The sequence below is a fragment of the Rutidosis leptorrhynchoides genome, chromosome 10, assembly GCF_046630445.1.
Source record: "Rutidosis leptorrhynchoides isolate AG116_Rl617_1_P2 chromosome 10, CSIRO_AGI_Rlap_v1, whole genome shotgun sequence".
In the NCBI taxonomy this organism is placed as follows: domain Eukaryota; kingdom Viridiplantae; phylum Streptophyta; class Magnoliopsida; order Asterales; family Asteraceae; genus Rutidosis; species Rutidosis leptorrhynchoides.
Genome location: NC_092342.1, coordinates 15,083,772 through 15,100,527, shown reverse-complemented (window position 1 = coordinate 15,100,527; position 16,756 = coordinate 15,083,772). Strand labels below are relative to the sequence as shown.

The 16,756-nt window shown below is 32.4% G+C and overlaps 1 protein-coding gene across 1 annotated transcript; it reads right to left on the bottom strand.

The window, feature by feature from the left end:
- Positions 1-209: 209 nt before the first annotated feature.
- On the bottom strand, positions 210-9,626 carry LOC139870046 (potassium transporter 19-like). The gene is made up of 7 exons (XM_071857898.1): positions 9,315-9,626; positions 8,456-8,675; positions 5,472-5,720; positions 5,167-5,217; positions 3,023-3,283; positions 1,560-1,982; positions 210-1,229 (listed from the first exon to the last, which is right to left on the bottom strand). The coding sequence occupies exons 1-7, from the start codon at positions 9,624-9,626 to the stop codon at positions 367-369; spliced, it is 2,379 nt and encodes a 792-aa protein (XP_071713999.1). The 3' UTR covers positions 210-366.
- Positions 9,627-16,756: the final 7,130 nt, after the last annotated feature.

The following is a 16,756-nucleotide window of genomic DNA, read 5'->3' as shown; positions in this document are numbered from 1 at the left end:
CCCTACTTATCACAATGTCTTTGTTTTTTGTCCTTGCATTCTTACATTCTTGTGACAAATATTAGACATCTACAATTAATTTCATATATTTTAATCCAGAGTAATGAGAAAGAAAAAAATATATGAAAGACAGACTTCAAGAAGAAACACTCACAAATCACTCTTGAAAATGTTCAACATTTTCTTTTACTTTAAAAACCACACCCCAATAGGCTAACTAAGATTAACTGTTCCTAATTGTTCATATCGATACATTTTTGCGATAATGCATCAGTGAGATTTGAATTCAATGACCTCCTATTACTATACACACCATTGAAATTATTTGTATATTCAATATACTAAACCACGGCTCGTTCATCATCCTTAAAGCTCGTAAGTCATACCGACCTTTAACATCCTTTTATGAGGAATTTCGAACACAGTAGTACTTTGCTTTAAATTCTTCTTCATAAAATTGTAAGCATAATCAATCAAGAACCTTTTTCCAATCGATGACCCATCGCTTGAAACAAGCTCGTGCTCACCCACCAAATGCACGACTCCAGCTCGCCACGCTTTGTCTAGCTTCACCACATCCTCGTCCCTTATACGGCCTTCTTGTTCTTTACCAACAACATTTTCATACTCGATGTATTCCTTCAAACGTTCAACCAAAATCTTCTCGAACGACTCTTTTTCATTGCGCACATCTGTGTACCCGTACCTTACCACACACCTAAAAACATACAACTCGTTTGGCTTTACTCTTCGAAACAAAAACCGCTCTTCTGGTGCAACCCTACTAACTGGCAATGATTTGATGGAAACAAACACAATAACAGAATGTAAAGCAGGCACGTTGTCAACGTAGTGTTTAAAGATTGGGGGAATGCCATGTGCTAACTCAGAGTAAAAGATTGCAAGTCCACCCATATGCCTAATGTTTGTGTCCATAACAATGTCTTTTATTGCTTCTCGTGACACCTTGTGATCGAGCTCGTAGTTGTATTTTGATCGGTAAACGTAGTTCCATGTGCACATTATGAACATTAATGCCGCGGCAAAAGAAAATGGCAAGTATCCACCTTGTCCAAATTTGTAAAACACCGCGCTTAGGTATATGTATTCAGTTGAGCTAATCACGAGTACATATAACATTACGAGAAGTATATTCGTCTTCCATATGACGATCATGATCACCAACATGAACCCCGATGTCAACGTCTCAGCAAATATCACCGCAATACCTTCATGGTCAAGACACAAAAACAGATTTCGAGTTAAAAATAAACATCACAAAAGCATAAGATTATTACTATTAGTATTTGGAACCGCTCATTAATATTAATATTATTAGTATCTATACTAAAACAAGAAGTGAAATAAATCGTACCTGGGCGTTAACGTCATGTTGACGTCAACATGGCGTTATCTATTTTGTCTTTTACTATTATTTTTTTAAAAACAAGAAGTGACATGAACAATACCCTCGCATCAACGCGAGGAGTTCCTAATTCGTTAAAACCGTTTATCAGCCAAAAAATATAAGTTGCAACCAACATGAAGATAGTTCTTACCATATGCGTTACCAATCTTTTCCGTAGTTCTGAACGACACGGTTACAAGAACACAACCGATCATAAGAAGATAGTTCATTTCTGGTATGTAAACTTGTCCTTCATACTTAGTGGATGTATGCACAACAGTAACACGAGGAAAGCAACCGAGTGAAAGTGATTGTTTGATAATCGAAAACGTTCCTGAGATCATAGCCTGACTTGCGATAATCGCGGCCATAACAGCCACCACAAATACCGGCCAATACAAAGCTGTGGGAATCGATTTATAAAATGTGTCGGCAACTTTATCACTGTTTTTTGTTAGCCATGACGCCTGACCACTATATGCTGCGATCACAGCCGGGTAAACCACACAACCCATACTTATTTGTATCGATTTTACTGTAAAGTGTCCAACATCGGCAAACATCGCTTCGGTTCCTGTTACAATACCACATTATTTAGTGTGAGCGAATTACAACAACAATACCCAATCGCGCATATGGAGTACGTGGATGTAAGTTATACACATAAATAGTCTTCCGCCATATGGTAAGGAGACTTAGACAGAGAAAGTCATCCGTATACTTGTGGGATGAGTGTACGGATGGTGCCCGCGAGCAACGGGCACCGATCCCTTATACTCGCGACACGCCCGTCAAAAACTTTTTTAACCATCAAGCCCCATCAACTCATAAATTGGTTAATATATTAGCTCGTGCCGGCGACACGCAGATACCCATAACCCGTGAGTTCAAAAAAAATATATACATATTAGCTCGATCGTGCACACGGATACTCACATTCTGCTAGTAATTTAAAACGCGTATTGTTAGGCATAGAATTATAGATGTAATTTGTTCTCGTAATAAGGAGTATAAATACCTCCACCTAGCTTAGAATTAAGGCTAACCATTCATTCATCCCCCACACCTTCAAAACACACACTTAGCCTAAAAACTCTCAACTTGTATCCTTTAACCCCAATGTCCAAACCCTAATATCCAAACCCTAATATCTAAAACCTCAAAATAAGCTCGAAAAACACGATAATTGTTATATATTACTTCTTCGAGTGTTTTTCCACTAAAATAAAAATATTTATCACAAAGTATCTTTATTAAATGTTCATATTTTCATCCAATCTATAATGTTCGTGAACAAAGTTTTTTCAAAAAACGAAAAAAAAAAAAAATTACTTCCCCCCGATTGGTTACTTCCCTCTTGATCCTACCAATATATATATATATATATATATATATATATATATATATATATATATATATATATATATATATATATATATATATATATATATATATCCACGATGGGTAGAATCTGACATATTAATCGGCGATACCTGAAAACACCTAAATTCAAATCAATTAATGTTCATATGAATGATATAGCAATATTACAGTATGAATACATTTTACCTATAACAAAATGGAATACAACTAGCGTGTTTGATTTTAGAATACCTGTAATAGCGAGAACGATTCCACCGAGTGAAATCCACGCCTCTTTTCCATTGCGTGTGAAGTAATCGATGATGTATTTCGGGTTTATGGCTTTAACGACTGTAGGGTCCAATCTGATGAGATTGTATACACCGATTCCAGCAATGAGGGAGAACCATACACAAATGATGGGGGCAAAACTGTAGCCAACTCTATCAGTTCCAAATCTTTGGATCATGAATAAAGTTACCAAGATTATTACAGATATCACAACTATTCTCCCTGCATCAATCCATTCCCAAAGTATTAATTAGATAACTCCCTCTTTTATTTTTGTGAAAATAAGTTTTATTTTTTCGTGACTGGTTCATAGTAGCAAAAGGATGGTACATGACATTGTTGAGGAAACATGTTTTTTCAGGATAAAATGCAAATTGAATTCATAAAAATGGGAGAAGTATTATTAATTTCTTAAACAGAAAGGGTAATTAGTAAATCCAGGCCCTGTTCAAAACATAGAAATGAACCCTTATAAATGTTAAATTTTTTTATACGTGTAAAATATAATACGTAGTACTATGATAACGTAATCATTAGAATTAGAACATCTTAGAACAACCATAACAAAACGTTATTATCATATAGTCGTCAACTCATTATAATTAAACTATTACTTTTTTTTAAACACGTATAAAAAAAAAAAAAAAAAAAAAAAAAAAAAACTATTACTCCGTAGTATATTATATAAAATTGTTATCTTAACATGTTTTAAAGCAAACTTATTAATCAACTCTTTATAATCTATAATTCATAATATATTGTTCCCAATACCTATTTACACCAATCCATTAAGGTCTTTTTTTTGTGACATAATAGACTGTAAGTAGGATATTTAATTTGTCACTGTATTTAAATAAATAAATGAAATACTAATAATTAGTTGTTAACATTTTTGGCTCCTATAAAAATTTGGAGCTATGTTTATCTATACATTTCGCTTGGAGACACTTCTAGGTAAATCCTTAAATTAATTAAACTGACTATATGTAATGCTATTTATATTTTTATTTGATGGGGTTATGAACGGTCATTAGAGGTATAAAATTCACGATTGTGGGTACATGACAGATATATTTTATAATGATTGAACAGAGAAAATCATATTTGCTCACACTCTTTACTAGTTTCCCATATATACTAAAGAAGATGGTTTGGTATATTTAAAATTTAGTTATTAACTAAAATCTATAATAAGGATCACTATGGTTTGATATATTCATATTTATTCATTAATTAATCATTTGTATATTATGCATGCATCACAAGAAGCATATATACAAATGATTAATTGATGAATAAATATGAATATATTAAAATAGTGATCCTTATTATAGATTTAGTTAATAACTAATTTTAAATATGCCAAACCATCTTCTTTAGTATACAAGGGAAATGATCCTTATTAAAAGATTTAAGAAATCTTCCTTTTTTAAAAACTTATTAATTCCGGGCTAATTATTTAATGTGAGTAAACCTAGTACGTGGGTTTTGAGATCCGCCCGGTACACGGTTACAGAAATATTAATATATTATAATTATAATTATTCTTTTATTCAGAAATATTATAATCGAGTAATAAACTAATAAATGAAACTTGACTTGAACTTTAGCCAAAGATGAAATCTTAAAAATTTGAAAGATCAATTATATTCAGTTTTATAGTATTAAAAATTCTTATTTGGTGGATCTTGAAGTTTGGACAACAACTGGTGCATGCATCAAATATGTCAACTTGGTAATTATTCAAGTTAATGCAAGAATCAAGGCTTGAATCGATGTATTTTTGTTGATTGACATTGAATCTTCATGCACCCATCACAAAATATATAAAAAATAAATAATTAAAAGAATATACTACTAAATAAATTAAGCGTAGGAATAAAAAATATATCTACTAAATATATTATTGATTTTGTTAACAGAGTTTCCGTTAACATGCATAAAAGAGTTGTACATGACGATTACATATTAACTTTATATTGACGTTTATTGAATTTTTTATGCACGATAATGACAATCCAACTGTCGTTAGCAAAATTCATAACTAAATATAAGTAACGAAAGTATATTGTTAGGTATATAGTCAACAAATGTAAGGTACGTACCTTCGGTCATTGCATTTGTTGCTTCCTTAAGTCCCGAAACCGCCGATAATACTATGCAGGAAAAAGTTATATTTAAAAATGAGCAAGTAATAAATAGTGCATAATTTGAATAATTACAAGCGGAAACAATCTGTAGAATGACTTGTACGAATTATCATGTATGTTGTCAAATATACTCTTCTTTTTTTCTAGACCGATAACTCACACAGACCGACACGAATACGTACAAGATAAATAAAATTATTATAATGATTACTATTACTATAAATTATAAATTATAATAAATAAATGGTAAAAGTAATTACCCGAAATGGATGGAGTAAGGATGCCGTCTCCTATCACCATGGAAGTCGCGAGCATGGCGGCAAATAGAAGGGTAAACTTAGCAAAGGTGCTACGTTCGATATTTTTCTTAAACTTTGATGCTATTGTATTTCGTTTTTTGGGTAATTCAAGTTGATAATTCGAGACTTCTTGATCCTCGGGTTGCTCGCTCGGGATTAAACCGACCTTTGCATATCGACACAATTTCGAGTACAATGCAAAAGTACCTCCTGTTACCAGGAAAAAAAAAAAAAAAAAGTAAAATTTCTCTTTAATCTAAGGCCACTCTCTATCGTAACTGAACTATTCATCCTCTTAATCTTCCACGTCAGCGCCACATCAACACCAATATCCTATAACTAACTCATAACTAAACACTCCCTATCATGGCTAAAACAATACTCCTCTTAATATACAACGTACAAGCAATAAAGCATCAAGTCCAACAATAAAAAGCCACTGGGACCCATAATTTCTATAACTAACCTAAACTCTTCCATTAAATCCATGGTGAGTGCGGGTAACTAACGCGGATAACTAAACCGTGCCTATGGTTCATTACGGGTAACTACGGGTAATGAGCGGGTAATGGAACCATAGGGAGTGGTCTAATCATCTAATCAAATAAAAGTAATAAACTAAACCGTGGGATTATTATACGTATGGTATTCTAAGGCCACTCCCTATCGTAACTAAAGTATTCATCCTCTTAACCTTCCACATCAGCGCCACATCAACACCAATATCCTATAACTAACTCATAATTAAACACTCCCTATCATGGCCAAAACAATACTCCTCTTAATATACAACATACAAGCAATAAAGCATCAAGTCCAACAATAAAAAGCATTGGGACCCGCAATTCCTATAACTCTTCTATTAAATCTATGGTGAAAGCGGGTAACTAACGCGGGTAACTGAGTGGTGCCTATGGTTAGTTACGGGTAATGAGCAGGTAATGGGCGGGTAACTAACCATAGGGAGTGGTCTTAATATACCTTAGTGCATCTATGTATAGACAAATGGTAAAATGTTTTGACTAATAAAGATGAATGGTTAATACATGCATACAACAACAACAACAAAATCCAATACCACATAAGTGGTGTATGGGGAGGTGAGATGTAGACAATCTTTCCCCTATCCGAGAATAAAGACAAGTCATTTCTCCACCCATAGTGAAAACACCCTCAAAAGTGGAAAAAGTCATCCCTCTCTATTCAACGGATAGAGAGATTGCTTCCGAGTGGACCTCCGGTCAATAAGTAGAAAAAGTTTTTAAAAATAAAATTAAAAATAAAATTGAGACACCATGAAAATGGTAAAATCAAATTTTCATGGGTTAATACATGCGTATTTCAGTTTTATTATGTCTTAGTAAACACAGATATTGTTGGTGGTGACAATTTGAGTTATGGGTTGGGTTTAAAATATTGCTAGTACTTTTTAAATATTTAAAAAGTAAAAAAAAAAAAAATAATAGAAAATATTACTTTAAATTTTAAATAGAAAAAATTCTACTTTTTAAATAGAAAAAACTTTTAAATAATTTCAAAATTTATAGAAGGACAAGTACGTACCCACATATACCCAACATATGCTACTGAAATGGTAGAGTGAAACAAATAATGTATCAATATAATATATATAATTAATAATTAATTTAAAGAGTTGAATAATCTAAACTTCGAAAACGAAATATGTCCTTTTTCCCTTTTATTTATGTAAAAGATTCTAGCGGAGTCAAATTAATTATTATGAAAACATTAGAGGACTCTCACATCTAGATTCTAGATCTAACCTTAAAAAACCTAATATTTGATTATTTTTTTCACTAAAGTTGCATTTTAATAAATCACGTTTTTTGTTACATACATGGTCTCCAATAGATGTGGCTATGGCTGTAAATGAGCCGAGCCGAACTCCAACTCGATTAGGCTTGAGCTCGGCTCTTTTAAATTTCAAATAGCTAGAACTCGAGCTCGGCTCGGTTTATATCTTAAGTTCGGGCTCGACTCTTATGATATTTTTAAAGCTCGAGCTCGACTCGTTTAGTACAAAAAAAAAATTATATTATTTAATTTTATCTATTTCAATATTTTTGTGTTTTTAAAACTTTTTCATCTGCTTAAATCATATTTAATATTTAATATTATTATTATTATAACAATTATTTAAATAATTTCAATTACTATATACTTATATATTATATCATTACAAACATAATATTTTAGTGTATATAAATGAAAAACTCGTTTAGGCTCACGAGCTTGTTCGAGCTCGAGATATGAAACTCGAGCTCCGGCTCGTTTATTAAATGATCTTCAAAATAAGTTCAAGCTCGAACTCATGTTCGCTTAGGCTCGAATCGAGTTTTTGGCGAGTCAAGTTTGAGTAGCTCGCGAGTACGTCAGCTTATTTATAGCCTTAGATGTGGCCTACACCCAACCGAGTGATTCGAATATCTGCTCTAACTTCTTAATGTAACTACCTAATACAAAAAGCTCTTACCAAGATTACCTCATCAATTGTCTTTTATGAAATGAATCAATGATTTTGAAACTAAATCCTTCAGTGTTCCATTCTTATATTTTAACTATGAATGACAAATTGACAAGTAGTGTTGAATGTTACAAAAATGTATTCAGTGTTAGAATTATCTCTTAATCATCAAGCACCTTCATTTTTATTTAATATTCTTTTCAAATATATCCAAAATGATTATATTTTGTTATTTATTTATTTAAAAGTTAATACGGTCATTTTACATCATGTATAGTGTGTTTTAACAATAAAAAATTTAATCATCACTTTAAATCATTTATATTATAAACGAATTAGCAGTTAATCATTCTGTTTTATCATATCTCCCTTTTAATTTCAAATGATTTTGTGCAAATCACTCAAATTAAATCAACAAATTAGGTGATAAAGGGAACTACTTAAGATCGAAGATACATACCATCACCATTATCGTTGGCACTTAGGACGATTGTAACATACTTAATAACGGGAATTAAGGTAAAAGTGTAAAAGATGATGGACAAAACGCCGATTATATCATCTTTGTGCTTGATTCCGTTAGGGAAAGTACTTGAGTACACGTACAATGGAGACGTCCCGATATCGCCATAAACTACCCCGATACTTTGGAAAGCTAGCCTCAGTATCACTCCCCAATCCTTCAAATATATTTATTTCAACGGGTTAGCGTTCAAATTGACCAAAAAAATGTCCTTTAAATAAAAGACAAAAGTGTCATATAACTTTAAAAAGGAGAAAAATCTCTATATTTTACCTAAGACTGTATCAAAGATTAACTAAGACATTTAATTTAGAACGATGGTAATTAAAGATTATAGCACACAATGTTGGTTCAACTTTGATACATCTCAAACATTAAACAGGATGAAAGTAACATTTGACTCGGTGTAATTATTAATAACTTTACTTAAAATTGTATTGTTCACGATCATTGACAAGACATTTGATTTAAGACAGAGATAGTAAAATTTTATATTTTATTAAACACACAATTATTTTTAAACTTTGATACGTTTCAAACACTATAACCTACATATAATATTTTAAAATAATAATTTTTTTAGAAAAGGCAGTGTATTATATTAAAACTCAAAGTATGTATGTACAGTATATACAAACCACATTAGCCAAAGGCTTACAACTAGCCAAAAACGATCACAAACACAACGTTGTCCATAACTAAACACATATGCAGCAAAAACTCGAACATGTTATCCCATGAAGTCTCAAAATTAGCCAAAACCTCAAGGCGATAATACTAAATAATAATTACGTACCTTAGTGTTATGGTGGCCATGGTGACCATGAAACTTAGCGGATTCAATATCTAGAGAATCGTGACGTTTCAACCCGGGGATCTCGCTTTCAAGAGGTTGAAAATCATTGGGTGTGTGTTCGGAATTAATTTGTTCTTCGGTATTAATAAGTTGGGTGTTATCTTCGACTTGTTGGATGTTTGAGACACGGTTGCTGCCGCCAGGGGTAGTGGAAACATTAGAGTTTCTTCTGCTGCCGCCGGGAGTGGACATGGTGGTGTTAAACTCCGGGGAGGGTTGAAGATGAAGTGATGGATCGAATTGAAAACTCATGTTTAGTTGTTATATAGACGCGGTAGAATTGTGTCTAGTTCGGAAGGTTATCTATTAATTAATTAATTAATTAATTAATTAATTAATTAATAAGAGCAATTCAAAAAGGTTACATAAAAAGAAGATAAATACAAAATAGTGAGTTTGTATGGGTGAAGATGTTCGTTTTGTAGAGTATTATTATTATTATTATTATTGTTACTACCTAGCTAACTCTCCTAAATAGTGGTATTTGTTGTATGATGTTAAACGTGCTTCTAATAGCTTAAACGTGCTTTTTTTTAGAAAAAAAAAAAAAAAAAAAACGGATATACATTAATACTCTTGGGACGCTGGACAAAGAAAAAAAATAAAAAATAGAGGATCCACCGATCCACAATGCTACCTTCACCATAACTCTCTCACCCTCACTCACACACCTTTTTATTTGTTACTGTTAGGTGTGAATAAGCTTAAACAAACAAGGAAGGAATAAGGAAGGTTAAACCAGGAGGCTATTGCAACCGCGATGCATGAATCACGACCGCGATGCGAGATCGGCCAGGAAACTTCCAGAATGTTATTTACATGTTCCCTAAGCTATTGTTCTCCTATAAATAGCACCATATGTAACCCTATACTATGTGCACGAAAATAATAAAGAAAAATATCTGGTTTGCGCCCGTGGAGTAAACTTTTCTCCGTGTTTTGGAGTTGTAATATAACCACGTTAAATCTCGTGTCGTTTATTTATCGTTATGCTTTAATTATTCATTTGTCGTTCGTGGGTTAGTGATTATGATCAATCACTTGTCTTGTTGGAGCCTTCACAAATTCCTAACAGTCACCATCTTTACTGACGAAAATCCCTTACTCACATATGCTATATCAGAGGATAATTATAATGGAGTTTAGCGTAATGTAAGGTACCTTCAGTCAAATCTAGCATATATGAGATGAAATGGATCAACTTTGTGTGTCCAAATTTTTTCAAACTTTTAGCATGCATGAGATACAGCAAGCTATTGTCCAAAACTTTCTAAGCTTTTAGTAATTAAGCGTGACGAATAAGCAGATAAATAAGTAAAACATCTCTAATTAGTTAAGTGGTTACCATCCTTTTGGATATCCGTAAGGTCTCAAGTTCGAGTTTCACCTGGAGAGTTTATAATGCAATTTGTTTTGCAATTGGTTATGGAGTCATCTGGAGTCATCGGTGTCTGAGCATGTCCTGTGACAGTTGTTTAGGGGATGCTTCCGGAAGCATCGCTGTTTTTTAAGCATATCCTATGACAATTGTTAGGGGATGTTTCCCAAATGTGACTACATGCATAGCATGTCATATGACAGTCGTTCGGTAGAATATCCTTAACACGTGGAACGAATATGATCGGATGGTGGGAACTCCTTTGGTATTTCACGACAGTGATTCCAAACTCGCCGTTAAAAAAAACATAATATATAAATAATTGCTAAAATCACTTAGTTGCGCCGCAAAATAGTTTCCTCATTTCTTTTTACTTAAAAAAAAAAAAAAAAAGTGAACCTCCAAACTTCACCCGCTAGAAAACAGTATAAAATATCAGTTAGGACAAAGCTTTTGCGGCGCACATTTAGTCACGCAATATCGCTACTAATAAATATTTGTGGCGCTTTGTTGATCCCATTGGGGCGATTTTTCCTCTTTAATAAGGATGCATAACAATTAGTTTTGAAACTCATAGACTGTTATTGTACAAATATTAATTGTAATATGTTATATGGTTTGGAGAGTATAAATGTTTTAGCTATTTTAAGTCGGTCTGGAATTCTATGATACCCATGAGGGCCTTGAGTAAGACCATAAAAAGTTTAAAAAAAATATATTTTTACAAAAATTATAAGTTCAATATAGATAATATGATATGAAGTTTTATGTGTTTTTAGCTCTGATTTTTTTTTTTTTTAACAGCGATTGGGATCACTCGAAAGTGACTAAACCACCCATTGCGATCATCTCCCGTTTCGACTATGCCGAAGCAACGATAATAAACCGCCCCCCATCGCTGTCCGGGAGGAAACCTTGAAACCGATCCAAAGGGCACGTCCAAGTAAAACCCCCTCCCCTTTACCCCCCAAACGATATGGGAAAAGTGTCATAGGTGGATACTTCATGGCAATATGACCAACCCCTAAATGGGTGAATTTTGAGTTTAACAAAAATTTATAATGCCTTGTCGAGTATGATGTCTCGGGTCGTTGCACAAACAACCGCAACGACCCAACCCCCATATCAAGCCTGGATATACACTTACACTATCGCTATCTAAAAACACATTCTAATCCTACGCTAAATCGATCGGGCTGAATCATATATATATATATATATATATATATATATATATATATATATATATATATATATATATATATATATATATATATATATATATATATATATGTTATAATTTAATATTGTATATGGCATATATTGTAATACCTATTTTGAAGAAATATGAAAGAAGAAAGAAGAGATTAAATTCTTATTCAAGAATGGTGTACCTACTGATTACAATCGATAACATACTTATAGTACAATAATTCACTGTGCAGTTAGGTGGAACAGTAATATCCGTGATCCACCAAATATATTGATTCACCAAATTTTACTTTATCAAAAGTGTCGGCCACTACACCAGGACACTTGACTTATAACACTCCCCCTTGGACGACAATTTTGTTTCACTAGAGATCAACTATAAGTTACTGCCTCGTTAAAAACCTTGCTAAAGAAAAACCCAGTGGGATAAAAACTTTAGCCAAGGGAAAAAGAGTGCAGCATAGAGTTAACTTCCCCTCAAGTAGACATCGCTGAGTCGTCACATCTTTTGATCTCATTTTAATCTGGTTGTCTTTTATAAGATCTTGAGTATATGAGAAGAATCTAGGAGGTATGTGTTTTGTTCAGTCACTTTTGATATATCCTTCTTTCATCTGTGCTATGCAAGCTGCATTATCTTCATAGATAGTTGTTGAATTTTTATCGCATTCTAGTCCATAAGAATCAATAATGAGTTGTGTCATTGATCTTAATCAAAAACATTTCCGAGTGGCTTCATGTAATGCAATCACTTCGGCATAATTTGATGATGTTGCAACAAGTGTTTGTTTTTGAGAACGCCATGATTTTGTGGTACCTCCATTTAGGAATACATATCGAGTTTGAGATTTATCTTTATGAGGATTTGATGAATGACATGCATATACATAATCAACCAAATCTTGTTTTGAAGCGTTAGAATAAAATAATTTTAAATCGGCAGTTCCTCAAGGGTATCAAAATATGTGTTTGATCCCGTTCTATTGTCATTTGGTAGAAGTTGAGCTGAATCTTGCCAACAAATTAACTGCAAGAGAAATGTCAGGTCTTGTACAATTTATAAGATACATAAGAACCTCAATTGCACTAAAATATGGAACTTCCGATCTGTTAAGATTTTCATGATCTTCGCAGGGATGAAATAGATCAGTGTCAATATTAAGTGATCTAACAACATTGAGTTTGTCTATTTAAAAAAATATTTTAAAATCTTTTCGGTATAAGTTGTTTGATGTATAAGTAAACCATTAGGCATATGCTCAATTTGCAATCCAAGGTAATACTTGGTTTTTTCAAGATCTTTCATTTCAAAATAATTCTTTAGAAGTTGAATGATTTCATAGATCTCTTTATTTGTTCATGTGATGTTAAGAACATTGACATAAATAACTACGATATATATCCGATCATTGTTTTTCATAATAAAAACACATGTGTAAATAAGTTTACATGTATACACTTTTTTTATCAAGTAATCACTTAATCAGTTATACCACATACGTCCCGATTGTATAGACCCATATAAAAATCTTTGTGATTTAATAGAATACATTCCCTTGGGTTTTGCATTAGATGTTTATGATACCTTAAACCCTTCAGGTATATTCATGTATATCACTATCAAGTGATCCATACATAATAGTAGTTACAACATCCATGAGATGCATTTAAGTAACTACCAGGTTGATTAAGTATCTAATAAGTAATTGTATCCATTACAGGAGGATAAGTTTTCCTCATAATTCATTTTCGGTCTTTGTGGAAAATCTTGAGTTACAAGTCTAGTTTTGCCTTGTAACTTCATTTGCACATTTCTTTTTCGGATAAAAATTCATTTGTATTTCATACGTTTCACATCTTTAAAAGTGTTTAAAAGTGATAACGATTGATCTGAAAACTTTTCTTTTATTGATCGATTCTAATTCAGCTCGTATTGCTCCTTTCCATTGAGCTCAATCATGTCTATTTTGATATTCAATGACAGATTTTGGTTCTAGATCATCATCTTTATTCATGATGTCATTGTAATATTATATGAAAATATCTCATCAAGATTTTTCATTTAATTTCGGTTCCATAATATTTTTGAATGTGCAAAATTGATTGAAAATTCCGTATTTACATCATCAATCTCCTCTGTAGAAGGAGTATTGATTTGTGGTTTTTCTTGAACACTTTCTTGTACCTCATTATCAGCTGATTTTCTTTTTCGAGGATTTTTATCTTTGGAACCAATTGGTCTCCCACATTTCTGGCGTGGCAAAGACTCAAGAGTGACATTATTGCCAGCTTTTGGAATTTCAATTCGAGCTGGAGCATTTGCTGCTGGTATATATGATTTAGTCACTCTTTTTGTATCTGTACATGCGTCAGGCAATTTATTCGCAAGTTCTTGCATATTCATTATTTTTTTGAACTTCGATCTCGCATTCTTTTGTGCGAGGATCAAGATACATTAATTGAGGTTCACATCATGAAACATCATTTTCTTTATTTTTTATTTCTCCCCCTAATGTAGGGAACAATGTTTCATTAAAGTGACAATCAGCAAAACGTGTTGTAAAAACATCACCCGTCATGGGTTCAATGTATCTTATGATTGAAGATGTTTCATATCCAACATATATTCTCATCCTTCTTTGAGGACCCATTTTATTGGGTTGTGGTGGTGCGATAGGAACATAAACCGCATAACAAAATGTTCTAAGGTGGGAAATATTTGGTTGATGGCCAAAAACAAGTTGCAAGGGAGAATATGTATAACTTGCACTTGGTCTAATGCGAATCAATGTTGCATCATGTAAATTTACATGTCCCCATATAAATATTGAGAGTTTTGTACTCATTTCCAATTGTCTAGTTATTAGCTGCAAGTGTTTATCTATTGATTCAGCTAAACCAATTTTGTTTATGCACATGAGCAACTGGATGTTCAACAACAATCCCTGTAGACATATAATAATCATTAAATGCTTGAGATGTTAACTCACCAGCATTATCAATTCTCATCCTTTTAATGGTGTAATCAGAATAATGTGTTCTCAATTTAATAATTTGTGCAATAAACTTTGCAAATGCTATATTACGGCTTGATAACACACAAACATGAGACCATCCGCTAGATGCGTCTATTAGAACCATGAAATATCAAAATGGTCCACATGATGGATGAATTGGTCCATATATATAACCTTGAATTCTTTCAAGAAATATTGGTGATTCTTTCTCAATATTCTTTTCACTAATCACCATATGTGCTTTTCATTAATCACCATACGTGCTTTTCATTAATCATCATATGTGCTTTTTCATTAATCACCATATGTGATTTTAATCATATGCGTTGCGCTTTTCATCATATGCACTTTTCATCATATGCGTATTTAATCATATGCGTTGTGCTTTTAATCATATGCGCTGCGCTTTTCATCATCTGCGCTTTTTTATCATATGCGCTACGCTTGTCATCATATGCGCTCTTTATCATATGCGCTTTTAATCATATCCGATGCGCTTTTCATCATATGCGCTTTTTAATTATATGCGCTGCGCTTTTAATCATATGTGCTGCGCTTTTCATCATATGCGCATTTCATGATATGCGCTTTTTATCATATGCGCTTTTAATCATATCCATTATGATATATATCAGAGAAACTTAACAAATTACTCTTTGATTTGGGAGAAAACAAAGTATTGTTTATCAGAAAATTCGTACCATTTGGTAATATGAATTTTGCCTTTCCCGTTCCTTTTATCTAGTTTGCAGGACCTGATATAGTATTTATAATTCTGTCAGTTGATTTCAAATCAACGAAATATTTCCTAGATTTGATTATAATGTGTGTGGTTCCACTATCTGCAATACATAAATTTTCACCATTTGATTGATTTTGTACTCTAGCAGTATTCATATTAAAATTTCAGCAATATAATCAAAATGTATTATCTGCAAACAAGTTACATTCCGCAGTACATAAAAGATATCACCTAATAAACATATATGTGTTATGGTCTAAACTTATTTATTTAGGAGTGACACATAACAAACTAGGTATCTTAGAAAATTTAGATCATTTAAGTCCAAGGTTGCTCAGGGTTTAGTTAATCAAGGTTTTCAAAAAGATTCACTATCATTTTCTTTTAATTTGTGAATTTTTTATAGGACTAAATAAGATGTTGAGATATTCATAATACTAGAGTGATATAATAGAAAATAATATTGTATTACAAAAAAAATTAATATAGAATAATAATTCGGGATGACAATAGGTGAGAAAAAAAAAACCCCGCAACCAGCAGATATCCGTACCCGTGAAGCCCGCTTGAAATATCCACGATTAATATATTATATTTTCTAGATCTTTCCAGACCCGTTTATTCTTACATGTGTATATCTATTTATTCATTACCACAAAGTACTCTAAAGACTCAAATATAGTAAATAAAGAAGGTGGTAAGATCCTTGCGGAGTTCTCCAAGAACATAGAGCTTGGGAAGCTCCCAATCAAAAAATAAAAACATCTTAATTCACCAAAGCTATTTTGTAGACACAATTAGGTGTCATTGTACTGTGAATTCTTAGCAAGTAAGGCTTAGACATGTAAATTAATATCCGATTAGAATTAGGAACATATGAGTAACTCATAAGATATTTCAAGAAATTAATAATAATTATTCTTTTATTTAATCATTTAGTAATCTATAACTATAAATATAATAAATCAACTTTTATAAATTTAAATTTCAGCATCAAACCTACTAAATTATAAACGCATGTATGCTTAAAAAG

Bases quoted from the DNA above. Each gene is read 5' to 3' on its own strand.
- LOC139870046 (XM_071857898.1), bottom strand. From the start codon at position 9,626: ATGAGTTTTCAATTCGATCCATCACTTCATCTTCAACCCTCCCCGGAG. The intron at 8,676-9,314 runs GTACGTAATTAT...ATATATTTGAAG, and splicing joins ATGGCCACCATAACACTAAG to GATTGGGGAGTGATACTGAG. The intron at 5,218-5,471 runs GTAATTACTTTT...TTTCCTGCATAG, and splicing joins CCTTACTCCATCCATTTCGG to TATTATCGGCGGTTTCGGGA.